The sequence below is a fragment of the Carya illinoinensis genome, chromosome 8 (assembly GCF_018687715.1).
Source record: "Carya illinoinensis cultivar Pawnee chromosome 8, C.illinoinensisPawnee_v1, whole genome shotgun sequence".
In the NCBI taxonomy this organism is placed as follows: Eukaryota; Viridiplantae; Streptophyta; class Magnoliopsida; order Fagales; family Juglandaceae; genus Carya; species Carya illinoinensis.
Window position 1 is genome coordinate 34,821,493 of NC_056759.1, and position 20,962 is coordinate 34,842,454.

Genomic DNA, 20,962 nt, shown 5'->3' on the forward strand with positions numbered 1-20,962 from the left:
ATTTTTCAACACCCAAATCTTAAAACTCATCTGAAATACCTTCTTCCCAAGCTCCGATTCTTCGAAACCTCTTCCCATCTTGATGACTAGCCCAGCTTTCATTTGTTCGCTTGTAATATTTGTCGACGTTCTCGAATTTTTCCTTGCATTTCTTGGCACTCATTTTGTATCCCATATCTCACTTCCTGCCACCAACTCAGATTTTACTTGATTAAATAACTAGGGTTGAGAGTCAGTCGGTCCGTATTGGAGAAATTGATTGGACCAGATCGGACCAAATTGTCTTATTTTTAAGAGACCGAATTCATTCGGTCCGGTCTAGGGGTTTTTCACCCCGAATCGAAATTAAAAAAAATATATTATTTATATAATAGTTGTATATAATTAATTATATAATTATATATGGTATAAAAAAAATATTAATAGTCTAATAATTAATCTAATATAGACTGTAGTTATACTTATACTAATATAGTTATACTAAATCATTGTAACTAATACTAATATATAGCTATACTAATAGTCTACTATTAATACTAGAATAAATCTTGAGAGGAGCCACTATTTGGCAGCAACCATTGCACTCATTACGTGTAAACTAGGTTCACTAACAAGTGAACCGGCTCTACCCTAAACCGACCCCATCCCTTCGAGCACAACCCAGATTCCGTCAAGAACACGAGGATCAGATACATCAGGAGCAGAAGTAGATACAGCACGTACCCAAGCGTTTGTAGTTCCCCCTCTCTTCACAGCCTTCAACCCCTTCAATCTCGCGTTGCCCACTCAGTTCCACGACTCGTCGTCTACGGCACGACTCTTCTTCTGTGGCTCCCCCTCCCTTCACCCATAAGCCTTCAACGTCCTCAGTCTCACGATGGGGATGTGGTTGCTCCCTTGGTCTCACGATGGCGGCTCGAGCCTTCAACGTCCTCAGTCTCACGATGGCGACGCAGTAGCTCTCTCAATCTCGCGATGGCGACGCGGTTGCCCCCTCAGTCCAGTGACGGTGTCCCCTCAGTCCCGCGACGGTGCCCGCAACCCTTCTTCAGCAGCTCCCCGTCGCAGTGATTTCTTGGTTTTTTTTTCTTTGAATGTCTCTGTAATTTGTCCCAAATTGATAATAATCTAGGGTTTTTGTTTGTGATTTGCCCCACCCCACCTACGACTTCTCTGTGATTTCACTGATTTCTTGGTTTTTGTAATTTGTCCCAAATTGATAATAATTTAGGGTTTTTGGCTATGATTTGAATTTAGTGATCGTATTACTAGCTGATGTGCGGAGTAGATGTCATTAGTGATAGAAATCTCACAAATTTTGCTTCACCGTGGAGATCAAGTTCAATCAATGTCATTATTTCCATATGAGAATCTTGAGTTATATCTCTTTCAACTTCTATGAAGTTCATTACATACTATTAATCTATTGGTTACAAAACTAAATAGACACGAGTTGAGAAAATCTAAGCATCTATGTTTCAAAAGAGTTGGATTGCATGCCAGTACACGAGTCGCGGGTGGCGCTGGGAAGAGACGCAGGTTCCTGGCAAGGGAAGAGGGTAAGTTTCAAGGTGGGATGGATGCAAAATTCAAACGGAGGAAGAAAGTAAAACCCGTTTTGCTTGAAACACGTTCTGCTTGAAAAAAAGAAAGAAAGCAGCAGAAGCATCCACGTAGTGTGTGCAATGTGTGCACTGCTACAGTGGCTGCTCTGTAGCACGACTCTTAATACTAATATACTATTATATAATTTATATAGTTACACTAATCACTATAATTAATACTATGTATAGGTATACAATATACTTATCGCTATAATTAATATAATTTAATTATCACTATACTTATATTTAATTAATATAATTATCACTATACTATAATTTATATAGTTATACTAATCACTATAATTAATACTTATATAGTTATATTAAATCACTAATTCACCATAACTAATATTACTAATATATAGCTATATTAATAGTCTAATACTATTATAATTTATATAGTTATTGTAATCATAATAAGTTAATACCTAAATCACTATAACTACATATGTTTATTATGGATGTATTATTATATTCTTTAATGTATAACTATAATATATAGTACTAGTATATATTAATATATTAACATTTTATAAGAGTTATAATATAAATTATAATATATCATATATGTATAAATTTATAATAGTATTAGTATAGTTAACTTAATATGTAATATGTTAGTATTAAATAACTATAACTACATAGAGTATTAGTAATATAGTATTTAATATAACTATATAGAGTATTAGTATAACTATAGTATAACTACATAGAGTATTAGTAATAAGAGTATTACTATTATTTAATATAGTATTATATAAAGTATTAATAAATGTGTGGAATTTGAAGAGATATAGTAATACTAGTATATTACATATAGTTATTAGTTATAATATTAGTATTAATGTATTATTAGTTATAGTAAATAAGTTAATAACTATTACTAATTTACTACATACTAACAGACTAATAGTATTAGTGTATTACTAATATATATACATATACTACATGTATATATATTAAATATATCACAATAGAATTACATAGATATTAAATAAAATGTCATTGGATATAAATATATATATATAATATATATAAAAGGGTGGGCTGACCGGACCGATCGGCCTGACCCGGTCCTTAAATAATTCAGTCCGATCCAGGATGGGAAAACCCTAGACTGAATAGGTCCGATCCGGTCTACAAAATCTCTCGAGACTAGACCGGACTCCTCCCTAGGTACTGTTGATGGGTTTCGTCCGTCTGTTCCAGAAGAGCGAATGCTTTGGCTAAAGCATGATATGATTTGTGGGTTTTAAGTGTGAAAAACGTCTTGATTTTAGTTTTAGTTCTATGTAATGTTTAACATGAGTTCAATGATGGGAGTATGAATATTTTTGCTTAAAAAAAAAAGAACAGGAAAAAAAAATCCTGGAAAGAGTTAAATTGGAGCAATGTAATGTTAAAAATCCTGGAAAGAGTTAAATTGGAGCAGAGGAGCCAAGTTGCTTTGCCTACGGCATGGTTGCTTTCAAAACTCATGCCTTCCAGCTAAAATGAAGATGATAATAATTTGCAAATGGGTTCCTAGCTGAGATGGAACATGGGTTTTTCCCCTCATTTTGAATCTCCAGATGGAACACGCAGATGGGTTTTCTCAGAGTCCATCGAAGAGGGAGAAAGATTGGAGAGATTGGAGAGCTTGTGATTTTTTTATCAGCTGTTGGCAGGCGCAAGATATGTATATCAAACAACTTATGTGGAGGGCTGTCATTGAAGGGCTGTTTTTTTAGGTTGGACAGCCCGACCGGTCTGAAGTATTCTCATTACAGAACTCATCATTCATCAATTTTGGGAACTCTATTTGTTAGATTAAAATGTCGGAATTGACATTGAATTTTATCAACTATCTAAGACTATAATATTATTAAATTCAAATATTTATTATAGACATCTCCATATTTTTTTAAGTAATGATATCCTTACACCTCATTTACTATTATTTTAATACTTAGTTTTTCTATTCGAGTTCATTTTTATAAAATTGAATTTATTTTTAATTAAATTACATGATTACGTTGATTGATTAAATTTATTTTCTTTTAGTTTATACAAGAAGGTCATGTTCTGAAATTTTTAATCTAAATTCAAATTGCAAAAAGAGAAAAAACAATACTTGAGTAGCAAACCAATAATAAATGAGGAGTAAGCGTATCATTATCATTTTTCTTTTAAAGTGAGCTTCTTTTGATTAAATTTGAACAAAAACTTGGAATATGTGAGCATAGATTCAACAACCGTGTCATCTATTATGAGCCATATTGAATGAAAAAATGCAACCTTTTCAGAAAATTAAAATTTCATAAATTTATCTTTGTATTGCGGAATTGTATTGGAAAGAAATATGAATTGAAGATGTTTATGCCAAAACAAGAGGCGAAAACCCTTCTTAACTACATAGAAAATCATGACTTAATTTTTTTTTTTCTTTTGATAAAAGATAAGACTTCATTCATACTTGAAAGTTCAAGAAACAAATACATGCACAAGTAAAAAACTGGACCCTTAATCCCGTGCCAACAAAAAAATACAGTAATATTTGAGAACCCCTCAACCAACTCTAACAATAAAACACATTATTACGTTTTAACTTCCATCAACACCCTGTTAAATGTAACTTCTAGGCATGTATGCCACCATTGAACCATATCATCCACCGTACAAGCATGTCTTGCTAGCAAAATGAGCGGCTTCATTTCCCCATCTACCCACATGGCTTAATTCCCAATCTGACAAATGCCTCAGAATCTGCTGTATTTCCTTAATAATAGGCACCTGTGATGTAAACCTTGGTTCCCTTGATTTAATATCATCAATTACATGCATTGAATCTCCTTCTATAATCAGCCCATTACAACCCATGTTGAGTAACATCTGTAACCCTCTAAAAAATGCTAGAGCTTCAATACCATCTACTGCAGAAACCCCAATTTCCTTCCTACTTAAAGCAAACACCACCTCCCCAACTTCATTCCTAAGAATAACCCCAACACCAGCAAAATTTATATCATGAAATAATGCCGCATCAAAATTCAGTTTCTGCTTACCACATGGTGGAAGTTTCCATTGTAAAACAGTTTCGTTTCTCATGATCATACGGGTTGCTTTAAAACAACCTCACAAGTCTACTGCATTGTGAAAACCACACCTGCTGAACAATGGGACACAAACAAATAGCATGAGGGACATCTTCATTTTTCCTATCACAGTGGATACAAAAACCTTTGCTGGTCACATTTCTTCTCAGCAGTTTGGATTTTGTAGGTAAGCTGTTTGAACATGCTCTTCCTGCAAAATTCGGTACTTTGTTAGGGAGGTTCAAATTCCATAATTTATGCCACATAACACTATGATTTGAAGAGGATAAACTAGTAGCTGGATTCATTTGTTGAGCCAACCCCATTGCAAAATGATACCCAGATTTAATAGTATAATTTCCAGCAAAGTTACCACCCCATATAAGCTTATCAACAGACCAAGAATGAATAGGAAGTTGGACGATTTATCCAACAGCATATGGAGGAAAGATCCCTCTTAAGCAAATCCACATTCCAAATTCTAGAATTTGGATAAAACAAATCACTCACCTTTGCCTCCAAAGGTAAGAAAGAAGAAGCTATAGAAGCAAACGGCTGCAAATCACTTGAAAGCCATCTATCATTTCATATATCAACTGAATTACCACTTCTCAATCGCCATTTACAACCTTTTAAGAGAATATCCTTTGCTGCATAAATACTCCGCCACACATAGGAATGATTACTACCAAGTTATGATTGAAAGAAAGTAGTGTGAGGGAAATATTTTGCCTTAAATATCCTAAACAACAAAGATTCATGATTAGTAATCAATCTCTAGCCTTGTTTATCCTTATCCAATAAAGCCAGGTTAAAAGCCTCCATGTTGTGAAAACCCATTCCTCCACACAATTTTGAAGCACACATCTTTGTCCAACTCACCCAATGTATTTTTCGCTCTGATGCACAATATTCCCACCAAAATCTCATAAAAATGCTTTCTAAATCTTTACAGAACAACTTTGGCAATACGAAACAACTCATTGTATAAGCTGGAAGTTGACTTCAATTCTTGAAATGTTGAAGATCGAGCCCGACCCATGAAAGATGGTAGTCCCAAATACCTCTCATGTTGGTGTACTGATTACACATTCCAAACCGTCTTGATATTATTTACCTCTTCCTCCATAGCATTTTTGCTAATGAATAACTCAAATCTTTTCTGTATTTAATTGTTGCCTTGATGCCACCTCATATACTTCTAATAACTGCCTTAAAACAGAATTATCATCCGTAGTAGCCTGACAAAATAACAAACAATCGTCAACAAAAGATAGGTGACTCAGTGTTGGAGCTCCATTACACAACTTCAAACCCTTTAGCAATCTCCTATTTTCTGTATCTTGGATCATAGGGGATAAACCTTCAGTATACAAGACAAATAAATAGGAACATAATGGGTCACCTTGTCATAATCCACGTGTTGCTGAAAATTTTGATGTTGGCTACCCATTCATCAAGATCTTGTAGGATATCGAGCTAACACAAGATAATACCAGCGCCACCCAACTAGGATTGAAACCCAATCTTAACATTATTGCCTCAAGAAACTTCCACTCTATGCGATTATATGCCTTACTCATATCAAGCTTTATTGACATAACACCTCGATGCCCCCTTCTTCGACGTTGGATTGCATGTACAGCTTCATAGGCAATAAATATGTTATTTGTGATGAGCCTCCCTGGTACAAAAGCACACTGACTAGAGGAGATAACATGTGATAAAATAAGTTTTAGCCTATTAGTTATCATTTTTGCAATAATTTTGTAAACTACATTAACATAAACTAATAGGTTTGAAATCTTGCATCTTTTGAGGTCTCCGCTTCTTTGGAATTAAAACTATATAAGTCTCATTTAGTGAAGAGGGATGACTTTATAATTTATATTAGAACAGTAGGTCTCATTTATATATTAAGATGATATGAGAAATTTGTAAATAGTAGTAAAATAATTTGTGAATTGTAGTGAAAATAATTTGGGTTAAAATATTTTATTATATCTTCCCTTTAACCCCTAGGCCTTATTAGTATGGGTGTAACTTGTCTAGTTCGGTTTTGGATATTTTTTAAAACTGAATCGGCATACACATTTTGAAAATTTAAGAACCGATACTAGACCAATTCACCACCAAAATCAGAACTTTCGATTATTTCGATTTCGGTCCCTTTTTTCGATTTTATGGATAAACAAATCATACTCCAACAAAACTTTAGTAAGTGATTGACCTATATTTCTCATTTTATGTTATATTAATTTTATGTTATAAAATTAAAATTTATATGTTATATCAAAATGAAAACGTTATATTAAAAATGATAAGATTAATTTATGTTATATTAAAATTAAATGTTATTTTAATTTTATATTATAAGATTAATAGACATGAATAATAAAATTTTAAAATTTCATGTTGTATTAATTAGCAATTTAACATATAATATATATAATATAATATAAAAAAATCATATACAAAATATTTTATATATAATATAAAAAGTTTAAAATAATATATATGTGTACAGTTTGATTCAGTTCGAATTAGTGTTTTAATTATTAAAACAGAAAGTAGATCGATTTTTAACCGATTTTGCTAAATAAGAACTGGCATTGAGCCAGACCGATTTAGAACTAGACCAAATCCATTTGGTTCACCGGTTTCCCCATTTTTTTAACAGCCCTACTTGTTAGTATCATGTTTCATCCTCTTTTTGTGAAATCTAATTTTTTATAAAGAGATTGCGTGAAACTTGTCTATTTGGAGTTTGTATCTAACATTACTCTTTTCTATTTGTTAATATGAATGTACATGCATACCGACATCCTCAACCACCACCATGGGCTTCAGATCACTTGATCGAGACCTGGGCCACCTCTGTTGGCGGAGAATGATTTTTTCTCCTATTCCGGCCTCTTATACGATTTTTGACACCAAGTTTGTACCTGACGGTTCCGGCTGCAAAGGCTTCTATGGTACACATTAATATGGTATGTCCTTTTTCCTTTTTCTTTTTTAATTTTATTTAAATTTTTTATTCCTATATAGGCCCTATAGTATAGGCAACAAAGTTTAATGAATAATTATTTAGAGAACAGCTTTCTCCTTCAGCTAGCGGGCCCTAGTCTGCGTGCAGAAATCATCTATAAATTTGCCTACAAAAGTGCTGCAATATTTCACCAAAATCAATGACAACAAAGCAAACAAATTAACACCTTTGCTAGGAATAATTTATATTTTTGGTTTTCCTTGTTCTTCCACTATTTTACAACCTACCAATGCTGATTTTTTATGACTATGGAACCCAAAGATACATTTTGGCGGTTGTGGATCAAAGATTGCTACCAATTTGGAGAGGTTGAGGATGATGGTGTTGGAGCTTCCTAAAATTTTATGCATCCTGGAAATAGCTCGTTAATAGTGTAGGAAATTTGCTTCCTTTTTCTTCAACTGATTCCAATACCCAAGCATAGAGGGTCTCACGGCAATAGCCCTAATGCCTTTCCATTATGGTAAACCAGAAAAACTTGAAACATAAAAAATGAAATTATCAACAAAATGGGTTTAGGAAGCTTCATATACACATTGGAAGATTTTTAGCAAAACTCTTCATATTTTACACAATTCCTACTACTATTCAATTCTAAATTTTGAAAAGCCTCCCAAAGAAGGGGAAGAAAAAATCCTTCAAGGAACAATTCAGGGAGCAGGATGCACAGCCCTCTTTAAGTACAAGCCAAAGAAGAACATAAGTTAAAATTGAGGTGGTGATTTTTCAGCAGAAACTTTATCAAGAAGCCCAATAAGGTGCCAAGAGTTGAACAGCCAATTTAATATAAACTGGTGAGAGGACAAGTACGCTGTTTGACGTGCAAACTTCAAACCCTCAGCTGGAAGCATTTTTCCTTGCGGCATAGACACGGTAAGCTGCAAGCCCAACAATGGCTACAGCAGCTCCAACTGTCAAAGGCACAAGATAATTCAGAGAGACAAACTAAAACAAGAAGATCACAGAACAACATAACTCATCTTCATTGTCATAGGAAAATGATCATCCATAAGGAAAAGATTCAAGGATAAAGTAAATTTTAGCAGCATGGGAAAATGCGTGACTGGAAAGATATCACAAACTTGGAGAACTCATATAAGATATCAAAGATGACAAGACCTGATATAATAGTAAAACAACAGTTTCAGACGAACCTGAAAAGAACACAAGTGAGCGGTTTAGAAGCCGATGGTATTGCTTTCGGCTTCGCCCAGCTTCAGTTTCAGGTATGCTCAAATGTGGGTGTTCAGCAGTACTTACAATCCTTCGGAAAACATTATTTAGATCACCCAACTTCACACTGATGGGTATAGGAGCCTCTATTCCCATGTCCTGACTAACCTACAAATACAAAATTGCATTGAAAATATGTTGACAGTCTAGGGAAAGAAAAACACTATTACAGTAATACTATGTCATTATTTAGACCTCAGATTTTAGGTGCTCAAGTCCTTTAATTATGACAATTTTATGTAAAATTTAGAATTGATAAAATGTTGTCCATGTATGTCAAGTTCTTGCCACCAACACTCAACCATTTACAATCCCATTACAGAGAAAAAAAAAAAAAAAAGAATGCATAAACAAGGGTAGTAACACCAATACGCCAATGATAGAAACCATTATGTTCAGAACAAGCTAACAACTAACCTCAGTAAATATTTTTAAGGGATGATTTAGCTTGCATAAGCAAAATTTTCAACAGAATAAATACCCTGGTAGATTCTTGTATGGCCATGGGAAATGAATCCTGATCATCTTTAGCTGCAACTATGAGACAAGGCACCTCAAAGCCAGTATCCTCACCATGGCTAGCAACTTCTACCAGCAACTCGGTCGCTCTCTCCCATGAGAATGCATCAGTACTGTAAAAGTAAAACGAATCAATCCTTGGAATCTCCAAATGCAAAGGCAATCCTTGGAATCTCCAAATGCAAAGGCAGCAAACTGTAAAACAGGTCATAAATATATACACGTCGAAATATAATTAGAGCAAACTTAAAGTTCACTTGTCAATAGAGTTAGTAGCTTCCAAGGTAGATGGTCAGAGACCCAAAATCCACATAACATTAGGCCTGTTCATCCGGAACAAACCCGGGCCGATACCCGCATAGAAAAACCCGGGTACACTTGGTTCAGGTACAGGGTTTTAAACCCGGAACCCGGGTTTAAAAGGCGGTACCCAGTTTTTCTTTTTGTTTTTCTTGGTTTGAATGTTTTGATGTTTTTTTTTTTTTTTTTTTTTTCCCTTTCTAGCAACTAAATGGACAGAAACTCAAAAGGAAAATGTTTTGGGTCTCGACAATGGGTCCTGATTGTTTTTTTTTTAACTTAATGATTGAATAAATGTTTTTTAATTATGTTGTATTTTTTTTAAATGTCTGAAGGAATTAAAAAAATCCATGAAAAAAAAAACGAAAAAAAAAAAAAAACACTCAAATAGCCTTGTTAGTGTAGCAGTGTTCAACTCAAAATACGATGTGAAGTTTGTTTGTAACAGTAGCATGGACATGGCAAAGTTGGCTCAAAACCTAACGTAAGGCCATATAATTGGTTTGACCAATTGGTCATGTTGCTGAGAAGATGTGAAGATGTTTGTGGATGTAGGCTGGGAAGAAATGCCTTATAATTATTAACTATATATATATATGAATTATCTCAATGGAGAAATTTTTGTAAAAAAAAAAAAAAAAACTGGGGGTGACAATATATTACACAACCAGTAAAGATAATTTAATTTCCTATGAAATTCAGAAAATAAAAAGGATAACAAAAAGATAGTAGCTATCCAGCATCCCCATCCATAAAACTTTGTAAACCATCACTAAAGGCATCTCAAGATTACCAGTAATATTAATATACAGGCCTAAACTGACATACAATAGAACAATGTTAAAAGAATATATCAAGCTAAAAAATACAGTGGAATAAAAAAACATGAATCCAGAGTGTGAAAATTTAACGCTTATTTTTCAAAGATAAGTAATAAAAATTCATTAAAAAGATGATTTTTTTTTTTTATAAGTAATAAGAAACTTTATTCCTAAGAATAGGCAAAGCCCAAGTATTCATTAAAAAGATGATTAAACATGTATCCAATGCAGAACACTGAAATAAAATTTATTTTTTTATTATTTATTTTTTATTGGCACCGAGTGTCCGGGAATAGCGTCCCGACTAATCCCGGGGATGCATAGGCCCTCGGTAAGGAGTTTCCCGCAAGTGCACTTAGGGTAATTCAAGGGAAAAATCCCCCCGATCCGATAGCCCCTATAGATTGTTTGCATCCAAGGGGATTTGAACCTTAGACTTGAGGGGAGCATACCCCCAACCCAAGGCCTTCACCACTTGAACCACCCCCAAAGGGGTTAAAAATTCATCTTAACCCCTATTTACAACATTTATAAAAATTCATCCCATGCAGAACACTGAAATGACAATTATAATTCATCTTATCACTAAATACGACAATACTTGCAGCCTTTTATTTACCTGTCATGAACAAACACTGCTATGTCACAAGCAGCCAAAGATTCTTTTTCTAATAGCAGTTTCGAAACTTCATCTTCAGGTATCTCTCTCAGCACAAGAGTTTTCTTTGCTCCCTGGGAAGAAAATAACAAACAAGTTTTTTATTTTTTATGACAGAAAATAACAAACAAATACTCAGATAAATAATTTAAATATGAACAAGATTAGTGATTATGGCAACTGACGGCATTTTGATTTACACAAAAGAAATAGCAAACATCAGATAAGGGGAAAACAGAATTTAGTAATAAAATCAAACTACAAATTCCGATCAGATGTCAGCAATTCAGGTTGATCAGAGAGAAAACAATGACTACATATTTGAAACCCTCTTCAACCAGCCAAAAATAAAACACAAAATAAACTTTTCCATTGAGAAATAATTCAGACATCAGTTGTGAATTAATTCAGGCTGCAAAAACTCTCATAAAATTGCTGTCTGTACATCTAGAAAAGCTTACGCAAAATCTACATACACCTCAACATGATTTGGCTATCGATATAGCATAATTATGTAACGCCAACTTGATAAGACTCAGTAAGAATTACATTGGTGACAGCAGCTCCCCATATTTCAGACAAAAAAGTTATTGATTCAAATAGTTCTTTTGTTTGATTTAATTCTGCAACCAACCAATGGTGGACGGGGCTTATATCATGGTGTGGCTTAAGAATATTTTCTCCACTATGCGACCTATCAAAACTGGACGGACCAATGCACATGTTCAACACTCATTTTGGGGGTGCATAATGCAATTGCACTCACCCCAGGCTGATCAACAACGTTCACTGCATATAGCTCATCAGTGGTTGAAGTATAATTATCAGAGAAACTCCTGCACTTCCAATTCATAAAAGATAAGTGATATTATATGATCACCAACTAAAATTATTGAGATATATTATATTTAAAAGGATGATTCAAAAGTGTGAAAAGACCTTCCAAGAAAAGAATTCAGTACTGCAGACTTTCCAGCCTTCTTGGGCCCAAAAACAAAACACTGGAAAACATTTCTATCTGTCTGCTGCTTTTTGCGATCCACACGCCGCCTTCTGGTTACACGGAACGCAGACAAAGGATCACCAGGATAACCAATGTATATCAGATTCTCCATGCTCCAAGCTGGGTCTATAAGAGTCATAAGGGCCCACTGCAACCACACGTGTCACAAAATTTAAGCACAGGTCACCAGAGAAAAATATTAAATCTAAAACTTTACCTATGAATAGGCAGCCAAATAGCTACATTGAGAACATAATAAATTGGAAGTTGTCTTGTATGATTATGGAACATTTCCATCCAAACCCCCCCACTATGAACAACAGAAAGGAAAAAGGGAAGAACGAACGAATGAAAGACATACCTCTGACAAAAACCCATCAAGTGATAGCCCACCAAATGCATTTCTCTCTACAGCATCCACATAAGGGGCTCTATCCCAAGGACTGGAAAAAAAAGTATGTCAAACATCCAAACCTTTCAGATGCTAATCATAATAGTTGTTAAGAAAGAAATAAATCAAAGATACCAAAAATCCCTCTAAACATTACAAAACCTCAGAACACCCTGAGGAGGAGGGCCCTTCACAGGGGATGGGATGTGAGGATGCAGACAGATGATATGCATATGGATATGTTCATATCAGAATTATCTCAAACTCACAGAAAGATTGAAATGACCAGACTATAGTTGAGAGAGAGAGAGAGAGAGAGAGAGAGAGAGAGAGAGAGAGAGAGAGAGAGAGAAGAAAAGAAGATACTTATAAAAAAAAGTAAGAATTTGAAGTAAAAGGTTTATACTCATAATCAAAGCAGTAAATTCCAATTCCTAATTGTTCACTTATGAGATGAAAGCTTCCGAATGATGGAATTTTAGACAATAATTACATCTTTCTGAAAAAATATTTCTAAAGACAAGTAAATGGAAATAAAATATGTGAAAATGACAAGCAATTTAAAATGGCCAGGAAATTACATTTCTAGTGTAACAAATGAGCATGTTTTCTTCTGTGCATGCAAATAAATAATGCATCTTGCATATATGCAAGGCAACTAATTGTTAGCCATAAAGCATCACTTCAAAAAGTAACCAAGCCATAAGCATTGTGAAGTTACAATGACTGTGATCAATAGTAACTGAAAATTAACAGAAGATGCATTGGTAACAAGATTGATGAGGGTCATCGCGATGAACCACTTAATAAACATAAACCAAAGGAAAGAACCCCATGCAGGTAAATTAAATGAACATGAAGCTGTACAGGATTTCATAAGAGTTGTAACAAGGTAAAACAAGCCACATAGCCACAAATGATCTTAACAGAAACAAAACTACCTTTCTGCAGCAGTGGAAAACAAGTCATCAATTTCACGAGGTCGAAGGGCCCCATCCTAGTAGAAAAAATAAATATCATATATGATTTCAAGTTGGTGATCGATAAAGACCGACTTGAATAAAATGTGGCTACCACAGTAAATACTGATTGCACAAGTTATATGATAATATAATTAACAAACTTGGAAAAGAAAATACTCAGACAGTACATAAAAAGACATACATGATCACTGTCGAACAATTCAAAGATTCCTCTTAGATACTCAATGGCTTCATTTGTCAGCTCCACACTCTACAAAAGAGAACCAGCAGTAAGCATTTTTAACAAACATTGTATGCTTCACAGATTTTTTTTTTTGGGGGTGGAGGGTGGATATGGTTCGTGTATGATTTAGTGACATATTACATGATATTAGAACTAAATTTTATGTTATACTCAAGCAAAGAAGTTTCATAGAACTTCAAATTATGTGCACATAAGGGGATTAGGGTGGGAAATTCAGGGCTTGCCCACCTCAAAACCTTAGCAAGATGAATAATCCTGGATGTCAATGCCAAGGCCAACAAGACTTGGGAGCCACAATATATTTTAAGGGTGGGGTTTGGTCAGCTAATTACTGACAGACCCAGCTTGGCTATACGTGACAGTTAATTTCACCTCAAAGTCTAAAACCTTTTTTTTTTTTTTTTTTTTTGAGAAAAGTACGAAGTACATTAATAAAAGAATAGGCAAAAGCCACGTTCAGTACAAAAAATGTCCTAGCTACGTAGGAGCACTAGAAATAAGGAAATCATGTAAATCTTGGCCATTAAAATTAACGGCAATGGCCCAAGTACAAAGAGTTCTAAAAAATAAAGCTTTCAGCTCCTCCATCGATCTCTCTTTGTCCTCGAACGTCCGCTCATTGCACTCCTGCCACACACACCACGTAATGCAAATTGGAATCATCTTCTATAAAGCCTTAATCTGGTTGTTGCCTCTTAGATCAGTCCAGCTAGCTAGTGCCACCACTACTGTCTCAGGCATAACCCAACCCAAGTCTAGTCTACTAAAATCCCCATTCCATAACCCTCGAACTACCTCACAGTGTAGTAGAAGATGATCCACAGATTCTCCCCCCCCCCCCCCCCCCTTTTCTGCACATACAACACCAATATAAAATGATCACCCTTCGTTTTCTCAAATTGTCTGTTGTGAGGATCTTGCCCAAGGCAGCGGGACCACACAAAGAAAGTCGCTTTGAGAGGCGACTTGTGTTTCCAAAGCCTTTTCCATGGAAATTGAGAAGGATGCGCTTGTGTTAAAGACTTGTAAAACGCACATACCGAAAACATGCATTTACCTAAGGGTATCCACCACAATAAATCTAGGGGTTGGTTGCTTGGTATGGTTGAATATAACAAAACAAAAAAGGCTTCAAAACTATCCATTTCCCAATCTTGTGCTACCCTGCTAAAATTGATGTTCCATTGGATTTGCTCCCCCACTAACACCATGACCTCTACCACTGATGCCTCTTTGGCACTTGCAACCTTGAACAATGTCGGGAATAGTTCCTTAGTGAGGCTGTGGGAAAGATAATCTCAAAGTCCCAAAATGCATTTGTAAAGGATAGACAAATTTTAGATGCAATGCTCATTGCTAACGAATGTCTGGACAGTATACTGAAAGTTGGATATCCAAGGATTGCTGGATATCCAGGGATTATATGCAAGTTAAACATGGAGAAGGCGTATGACCATGTTAACTGGGACTTTCTTATTGACATTTTGGGGAAGTGTGGTTTTGGGGAGAGATGGCGTTCTTGGATCCGTTGGTATATATCTACAGTGAAATTCTCAATTCTAATAAATGGAAGCCCAACTGGTTTTTTCAATAGCACGCAAGGTCTAAGACAAGGAGATCCGTTGTCCCCGCTACTCTTCGTCATTGTGATGGAGGCTTTAAGCAAAATGATCTCAAGTCCTGGTTGCAAATGGACGAATGACCGATTACTCAATTGGTCCCCCGAGAAGGGGTAGCATTAACATTTCTCATTTATTGTTTGCAAATGGCACTCTTATCTTCTGTGAGGCGGACCAAATCCAAGTTCGAGTACTGAAGGTACTCCTACTTTGCTTCGAGGTAGCTTCAAGGTTGAAAGTGAACCTGGACAAAGCAGAGATGGTGCCTGTCGAAGGCGTTCAGCATTTAAGACAGTTGGCTAATACTTTGGGGTGCAAGATTGCCTCACTCCCTATGAATTATCTGGGCCTTCCGTTGGGGGCCCCCTTGAGAGCAGCTGCTCTTTGGGATACAGTGATTGAGAAGTAGAGCATCGATTAGCAGGGTAGAAGAGAATGTACCTGTCAAAAGGGGGAAGGACTACACTAATAAAGAGTACCTTATCTAACCTTCCGACTTATTTCATGTCCCTGATTCCTATTCCAGCAAGGGTGGCACTTCGAATCGAGAAACTTCAAAGGGACTTTTTGTGGGGTGGAATGGGTGAGGAGTTTAAGTTTCATCTAGTCAGGTGGGAGCAGGTGTGTAGGCCTCTTTCGAATGGTGGATTGGGCATTAGAAATTTGAGAACTTTAATCAGGCATTACTTGAAAAGTGGTTATGGAGATACCATATAGAACTAGAAGCTCTTTGGAAGTTGGTGATTGAGAGTAAGTACGGTGGATTATGGGATGAATGGTGTACTAAGGAAGTGAGAGGGGCGCATGGTGTGGGATTGTGGAAACATATCAGGTAAGGATAGGGGGTCTTCTCTCGGTTCACCAAGCTTCGTTTAGGAGAGGGGAACAAGATCAAATTCTTGCTTCTTTCCACTTGAGTACCCTCCCTCAACACCTCACTCAATCTTCTCCAACCCCTACCCCCCCTTCCTCTGGAATAAGGATAAAACTCATTCGTCTGCCCTCACCGTAGACGAACACCACCAGAAATCTACCTCTGCCGTTTGAGCCTCTCTGCACTATAAAACTCCGATAGCCTTCCCTCCTAGACGAGTAAAAATTATTTTCTCCCGTCGCACAATCCTCCAAGACCTAGCAAAAGCTCCTGCTTGATCCTCCTACATCTCTCAGTAATGCGTATCAAACCACCTTCTCTCACAACAGAAAATATTTTAGTTTCAATCACAAGCTCCCGAGCAAAAACCATTGAAGATCAACGTAAAAAAAAAAGCCCTAACTAACGACCATCCTCGATGGCAAGAAAAAAACCAAAACTTTTTCACACATGTACGGAGAGAAAATATTATTACTCCCTTTCCTCCTTTCAAAGTCTAAAACTTCAAGAAAACAAATACATCATTTCCGCATGTAATATAGTTATTTCCATATTCCAAATAAAATTGTGGTTATTGTATAAAATGTGATTTGAATAGACAAGATATTACCTGATCAGGGGCTCGTTTGAAAGAGGACGGGATGAGTTCCTCTGAAAGTCTAATATCGTTGTTATATCCAAATTTTCTGAGGACAGTCCATGTAGTCTCAAGACGACCTTTTTCTATGAATAAAGCGTGAAGAAAGAGGAATCCCGTCAAGGTAAGCCCACGTTCATTGACTCCTTCGGACAACTTTTCTGCCACAACTCTCTTAACACCTACTATTTCTGAAGGTTGTAAAGGAGCATTGAAACATTTGACCTGTTTACAAGTATTTAGATCCATCATTTATCTTAAGCAAAAATTATCATAACTTTGATAGATGAAAAACCTGCTGCAAGAGTTGCAAATAAGCGAAAAAGAAAAAAAACCTGGAAATCATTCAACTCTGCATCGCTGAGGGCACCATCCTTATCATGGTCACAAAGAATAAATATCCGCTTCAAGGCTCGCACACATCGAGGCTTCAAAGTCTGTGTTTCCTGATCAAAAAGTGGACCTGTTGGATGAAGCACAGCTTTTTGTGCATAGTAGAAAACTTCGGGAATCTACAAGTAGAAATATTTTGACATTAAACTCTAAAAATTATAATGACAACAAAAGAATTCCATATATTTTTCTTTTATAAGTAAGAATTCCATGCATTTCTTCAGATGATGAGAGTGATTTTCATACTTTATTAGAACTGAACTTAATATAAACTCCTACTCCAATCTCAATCCAGAATTCATATAAAAATATTTGTTGTGATTAACTATATAAATTATACTCCCTCAAAATTTTCTAATCCTCGATGCCCAATCTTTAAGTCAATTCCTCAAGTTCAATCGTTGCTTTCTTTTCCCAACAACAGTACAAGGAACATAGCTAAATTTCTCCTAGAATTGAACTTACTCAATATAAACTCCTACTCCAAACTCAAGCCAGAATTCATATAACAATATTTGTTGTGATTAACTACATAAATATAACAAAGTTATGATAATAACTTATTACCTATCAAAAAAAAAAACTACATAAATTAGACTACTTCAAAATTTTCTAATCCTTGATACTCAATCTTTAAGTCAATTTCTCAAATTCAACCGTTACTTTTTTTTCCCAACAACAGTACAAGGAACATATCTAAATTTCTCCTCTAGCATGGCTTCCATTTCATTTACGAAGTAGATTTGTGCTCAAAAGCCCATTGGAACCATATAAATTTTTAGAGCATGGTATCGGAGGAAAATTCTCGACAAATCAGAAAATAACATCTATAAGGGATTTGAGTCTAGCATTAAAGTTCTATTCAGTAGCAGCTGGCATATTGGTTTTTGAGTTAAAAAACCAATCTTCCACAGTAAATTTTGCACAAAAAAACATAGTGGTCTTATGACCCAAAACCTTGTCTCATTATCATCTCCTAAAATATGTTTCCCAATACCGAAAATTAAGCAGGAGATAATATATGCATGGAATACAAACATATGTGGCTCTACTCCTCTCTGTAGATTTTTTAAAAACCAATAAATTTTTTTATCAAAGAGTGCCAAGGCTTGGCCCAAGTAGAAGGGCTATGCTTCTGTGTGTTTAAACCACAAACAAAATCAACAACACAGGTGCCAAATAATTTTACAAAAAATAACAGAAAGGAGCCATCAATGCATAACACCTGAATTTGTTTAAGTGCCGAACACTCAATACAAGTTTCAATCTCCCGAAATTGCTGCATTATTGGTGACATCACCTGCTCCAGGCTCACCTGCTGGTTCTCATCTCTCAAATCCAGCTTACAACCCACCACAATGACTGGGACTTTCACCTGCTCATTTGATTTCACATGGACAAATCATAGATAAATAATAGCAAAATTCTGGTGACTCCACATATTTTCATGCAAAACAAGTTCCAAAAAACCCCCAAAAGCAAGAAAGCCAAAGGGGCTCACTTTATTACAATGCACAATCATGTAGTCAACCTCAAGGTTTCCAGTAGGGTATTTCTTTCTTTTTATAAAAGTTATCTTCCACGATAAGTTCTCCATGATGCAATAGCAAAGAGGATAATGAAAACTAAATGAAAACTTTTTGATAAGATTCATCGAATTGCCGTAGTGCTTCAGCGGATTTCTTACTAAATGAAAACTAAATGAAATGAAAAATAGAGACCTCTAATTTACGAAGCTTAGGAAGCCAGAAAGTACTCAATCGTTCAAGTGTAGAAGGCTCATCACACGCATAAGTAAACACGACTGCATCAGCCCGCTTCAATTCTTTGGCCACCTTACCATCATCCTCCACACTGATTGAGAAAAAACAGGGAAAAAAAAAAAATTAGTGATTCAATATCAAGCTGAAAAATTTGTGTGATTGCCACATCAAAATCCAAAATGATATAATTCTTTTCCGATTTTACAATTTCCAGCTTCACATCAAGCCAATTGTACTAAGGTCAGTCAAGCAGAGGCATTATTTTCCATATGTCAAATACAGCAAAAAATAACAGTAACCACCCTGATATTAAAAAATAACAGTAACAGCAAAAAAAGGACAAAATCATCAAGTAAACCTTAATGCTGTCTGGTTCCAGAAAATGTTGTGCATCAGTAGGAGGGCCATAATAAATCCACTTAGTGCAATGTTTCAAAGCCTCTCCAATACTCTGAACACTAACAAAACTAAAATGAAAATTTGCATAAGATTCGGTTCTCTTTTTCTTAAAGACCAAAAATATAAAATTAAAAAAAAAAAAAAATGCCACCAAGATTTTTCCTTGTAATCCATTTCAACATTCTTTCCTAAATCACACAACTTAAGATTGAACAAGGCATTTTTCCTATTTTAAGTGAGAACATACATATTCCACTCTCCAAATTGACAAGAAGACAAACTGATAGCAAGACTCACGAGCCCCAAATTCTTGCAGTTTTGACAATTTTCACGTGCACTAAATAATAAAAACCTAACCATGGTTTGGAATCCCATTTTCTTTTCTTTCCTTTCACTGCAATTCCTCAGCAACCATACAGGTATTTCGAATAATGCATGAATAAGCTGAATCACATCGATAATATATGCAACTTTTACAATCGAACACCAATATAACACCTGTCCTTTCCTTTAATTTCCTGAAATTTCTGGGAAACCAAATATAGATTTAGAAAATGAAATTCAATCATTAATGGAGGAAATGATACCGAGATGAAGTGTCTATGATTGTAATGGGCACGCGGTCGGGGAAGAAATCCTCTGGAAGCCTCGTCGGCGGCAACACCGGCGGTACGTTTGCTGCAAAGTTCTCAGCCGCGGCCGTCACAATCAAGCTAGATTTCCCGGTACCTCTGTCTCCGGCAACCACGATACGCACACCGGTCCGGCCGAACGGGTTTGTAGGTCCGGCCGAAGCTTTTGCCATTGAAGAAGCTTCACAGACCTCGTCCCCAAGAAACCCTAAAGCATAAAAAAGCTCGCGCAAAAACGACGTCAGAAATATGAAGACACAGAGCCTTGGAACATGGAAATTGCGAGAGAATTGAGTAAAACGGTAGAGAAGGGAAAGTGCAAAAACCCTTGTGCATTTGAGCAGATTGAAGATTTACACGGAAAGAAAGGCAATAAAGGCACAGATGTAAACAAACGTGGAACCGAGGGGAGGGGTTGAAGATTGATGATACCTGGTGCCGAGCGTTATGCTGGAGAGCTGGAAGAAGAAGAAAAATAAGCGAAGCACAAAAAGACAGTAGCTAGAAAGCTCTGGCCTCTGTAGTGGAGTCCACGGAGAAAATCTCTGTCAAAGAAAGCCCGACCGCGAGTGAGGGTCCGGGAGAAGCTTCAGAACTGGAGAAACTCTTGGCTTCGAGCTTGAGCGTGCGTGCGTTCAAAGCACGGCATTTTCGTACTCTTTGTTCTTTACTCGAACTAATAATTTGATACTTTGAAATCGTGTCAAGTTTTTTAAAAGTTTTAATATTTATTAATTAATCCTCTTAAACATTTATTAATAATTAT

General features: G+C 35.8%; 2 protein-coding genes across 5 annotated transcripts; both read right to left on the reverse strand.

Moving 5' to 3' along the window:
* Positions 1-4,250: 4,250 nt before the first annotated feature.
* LOC122274657 lies at positions 4,251-4,691 on the reverse strand. Its single transcript, XM_043083673.1, has one exon. It carries the CDS (start codon positions 4,689-4,691, stop codon positions 4,251-4,253), a length of 441 nt encoding a protein of 146 aa, XP_042939607.1.
* A 3,511-nt stretch (positions 4,692-8,202) lies between these two features.
* On the reverse strand, positions 8,203-20,877 carry LOC122317821 (mitochondrial Rho GTPase 1-like). 4 transcript variants are annotated; one of them, XM_043134854.1, is made up of 15 exons: positions 20,629-20,877; positions 20,152-20,404; positions 19,124-19,256; positions 18,628-18,777; positions 17,345-17,521; positions 16,983-17,234; positions 13,817-13,885; positions 13,594-13,649; positions 12,623-12,704; positions 12,198-12,409; positions 12,025-12,094; positions 11,220-11,332; positions 9,442-9,592; positions 8,882-9,068; positions 8,203-8,638 (listed from the first exon to the last, which is right to left on the reverse strand). In XM_043134854.1, the coding sequence occupies exons 2-15, from the start codon at positions 20,367-20,369 to the stop codon at positions 8,565-8,567; spliced, it is 1,944 nt and encodes a 647-aa protein (XP_042990788.1). In that variant the 5' UTR covers positions 20,370-20,404; positions 20,629-20,877; the 3' UTR covers positions 8,203-8,564. The 4 variants fall into 4 exon arrangements, with proteins under 4 accessions (XP_042990788.1, XP_042990789.1, XP_042990790.1 ...); XM_043134855.1 differs by lacking the exon at positions 20,629-20,877 and adding an exon at positions 19,524-19,632 and having other exon boundaries at positions 20,152-20,279; XM_043134856.1 differs by lacking the exon at positions 20,629-20,877 and adding an exon at positions 19,524-19,616 and having other exon boundaries at positions 20,152-20,267.
* Between the last annotated feature and the right edge of the window lie 85 nt (positions 20,878-20,962).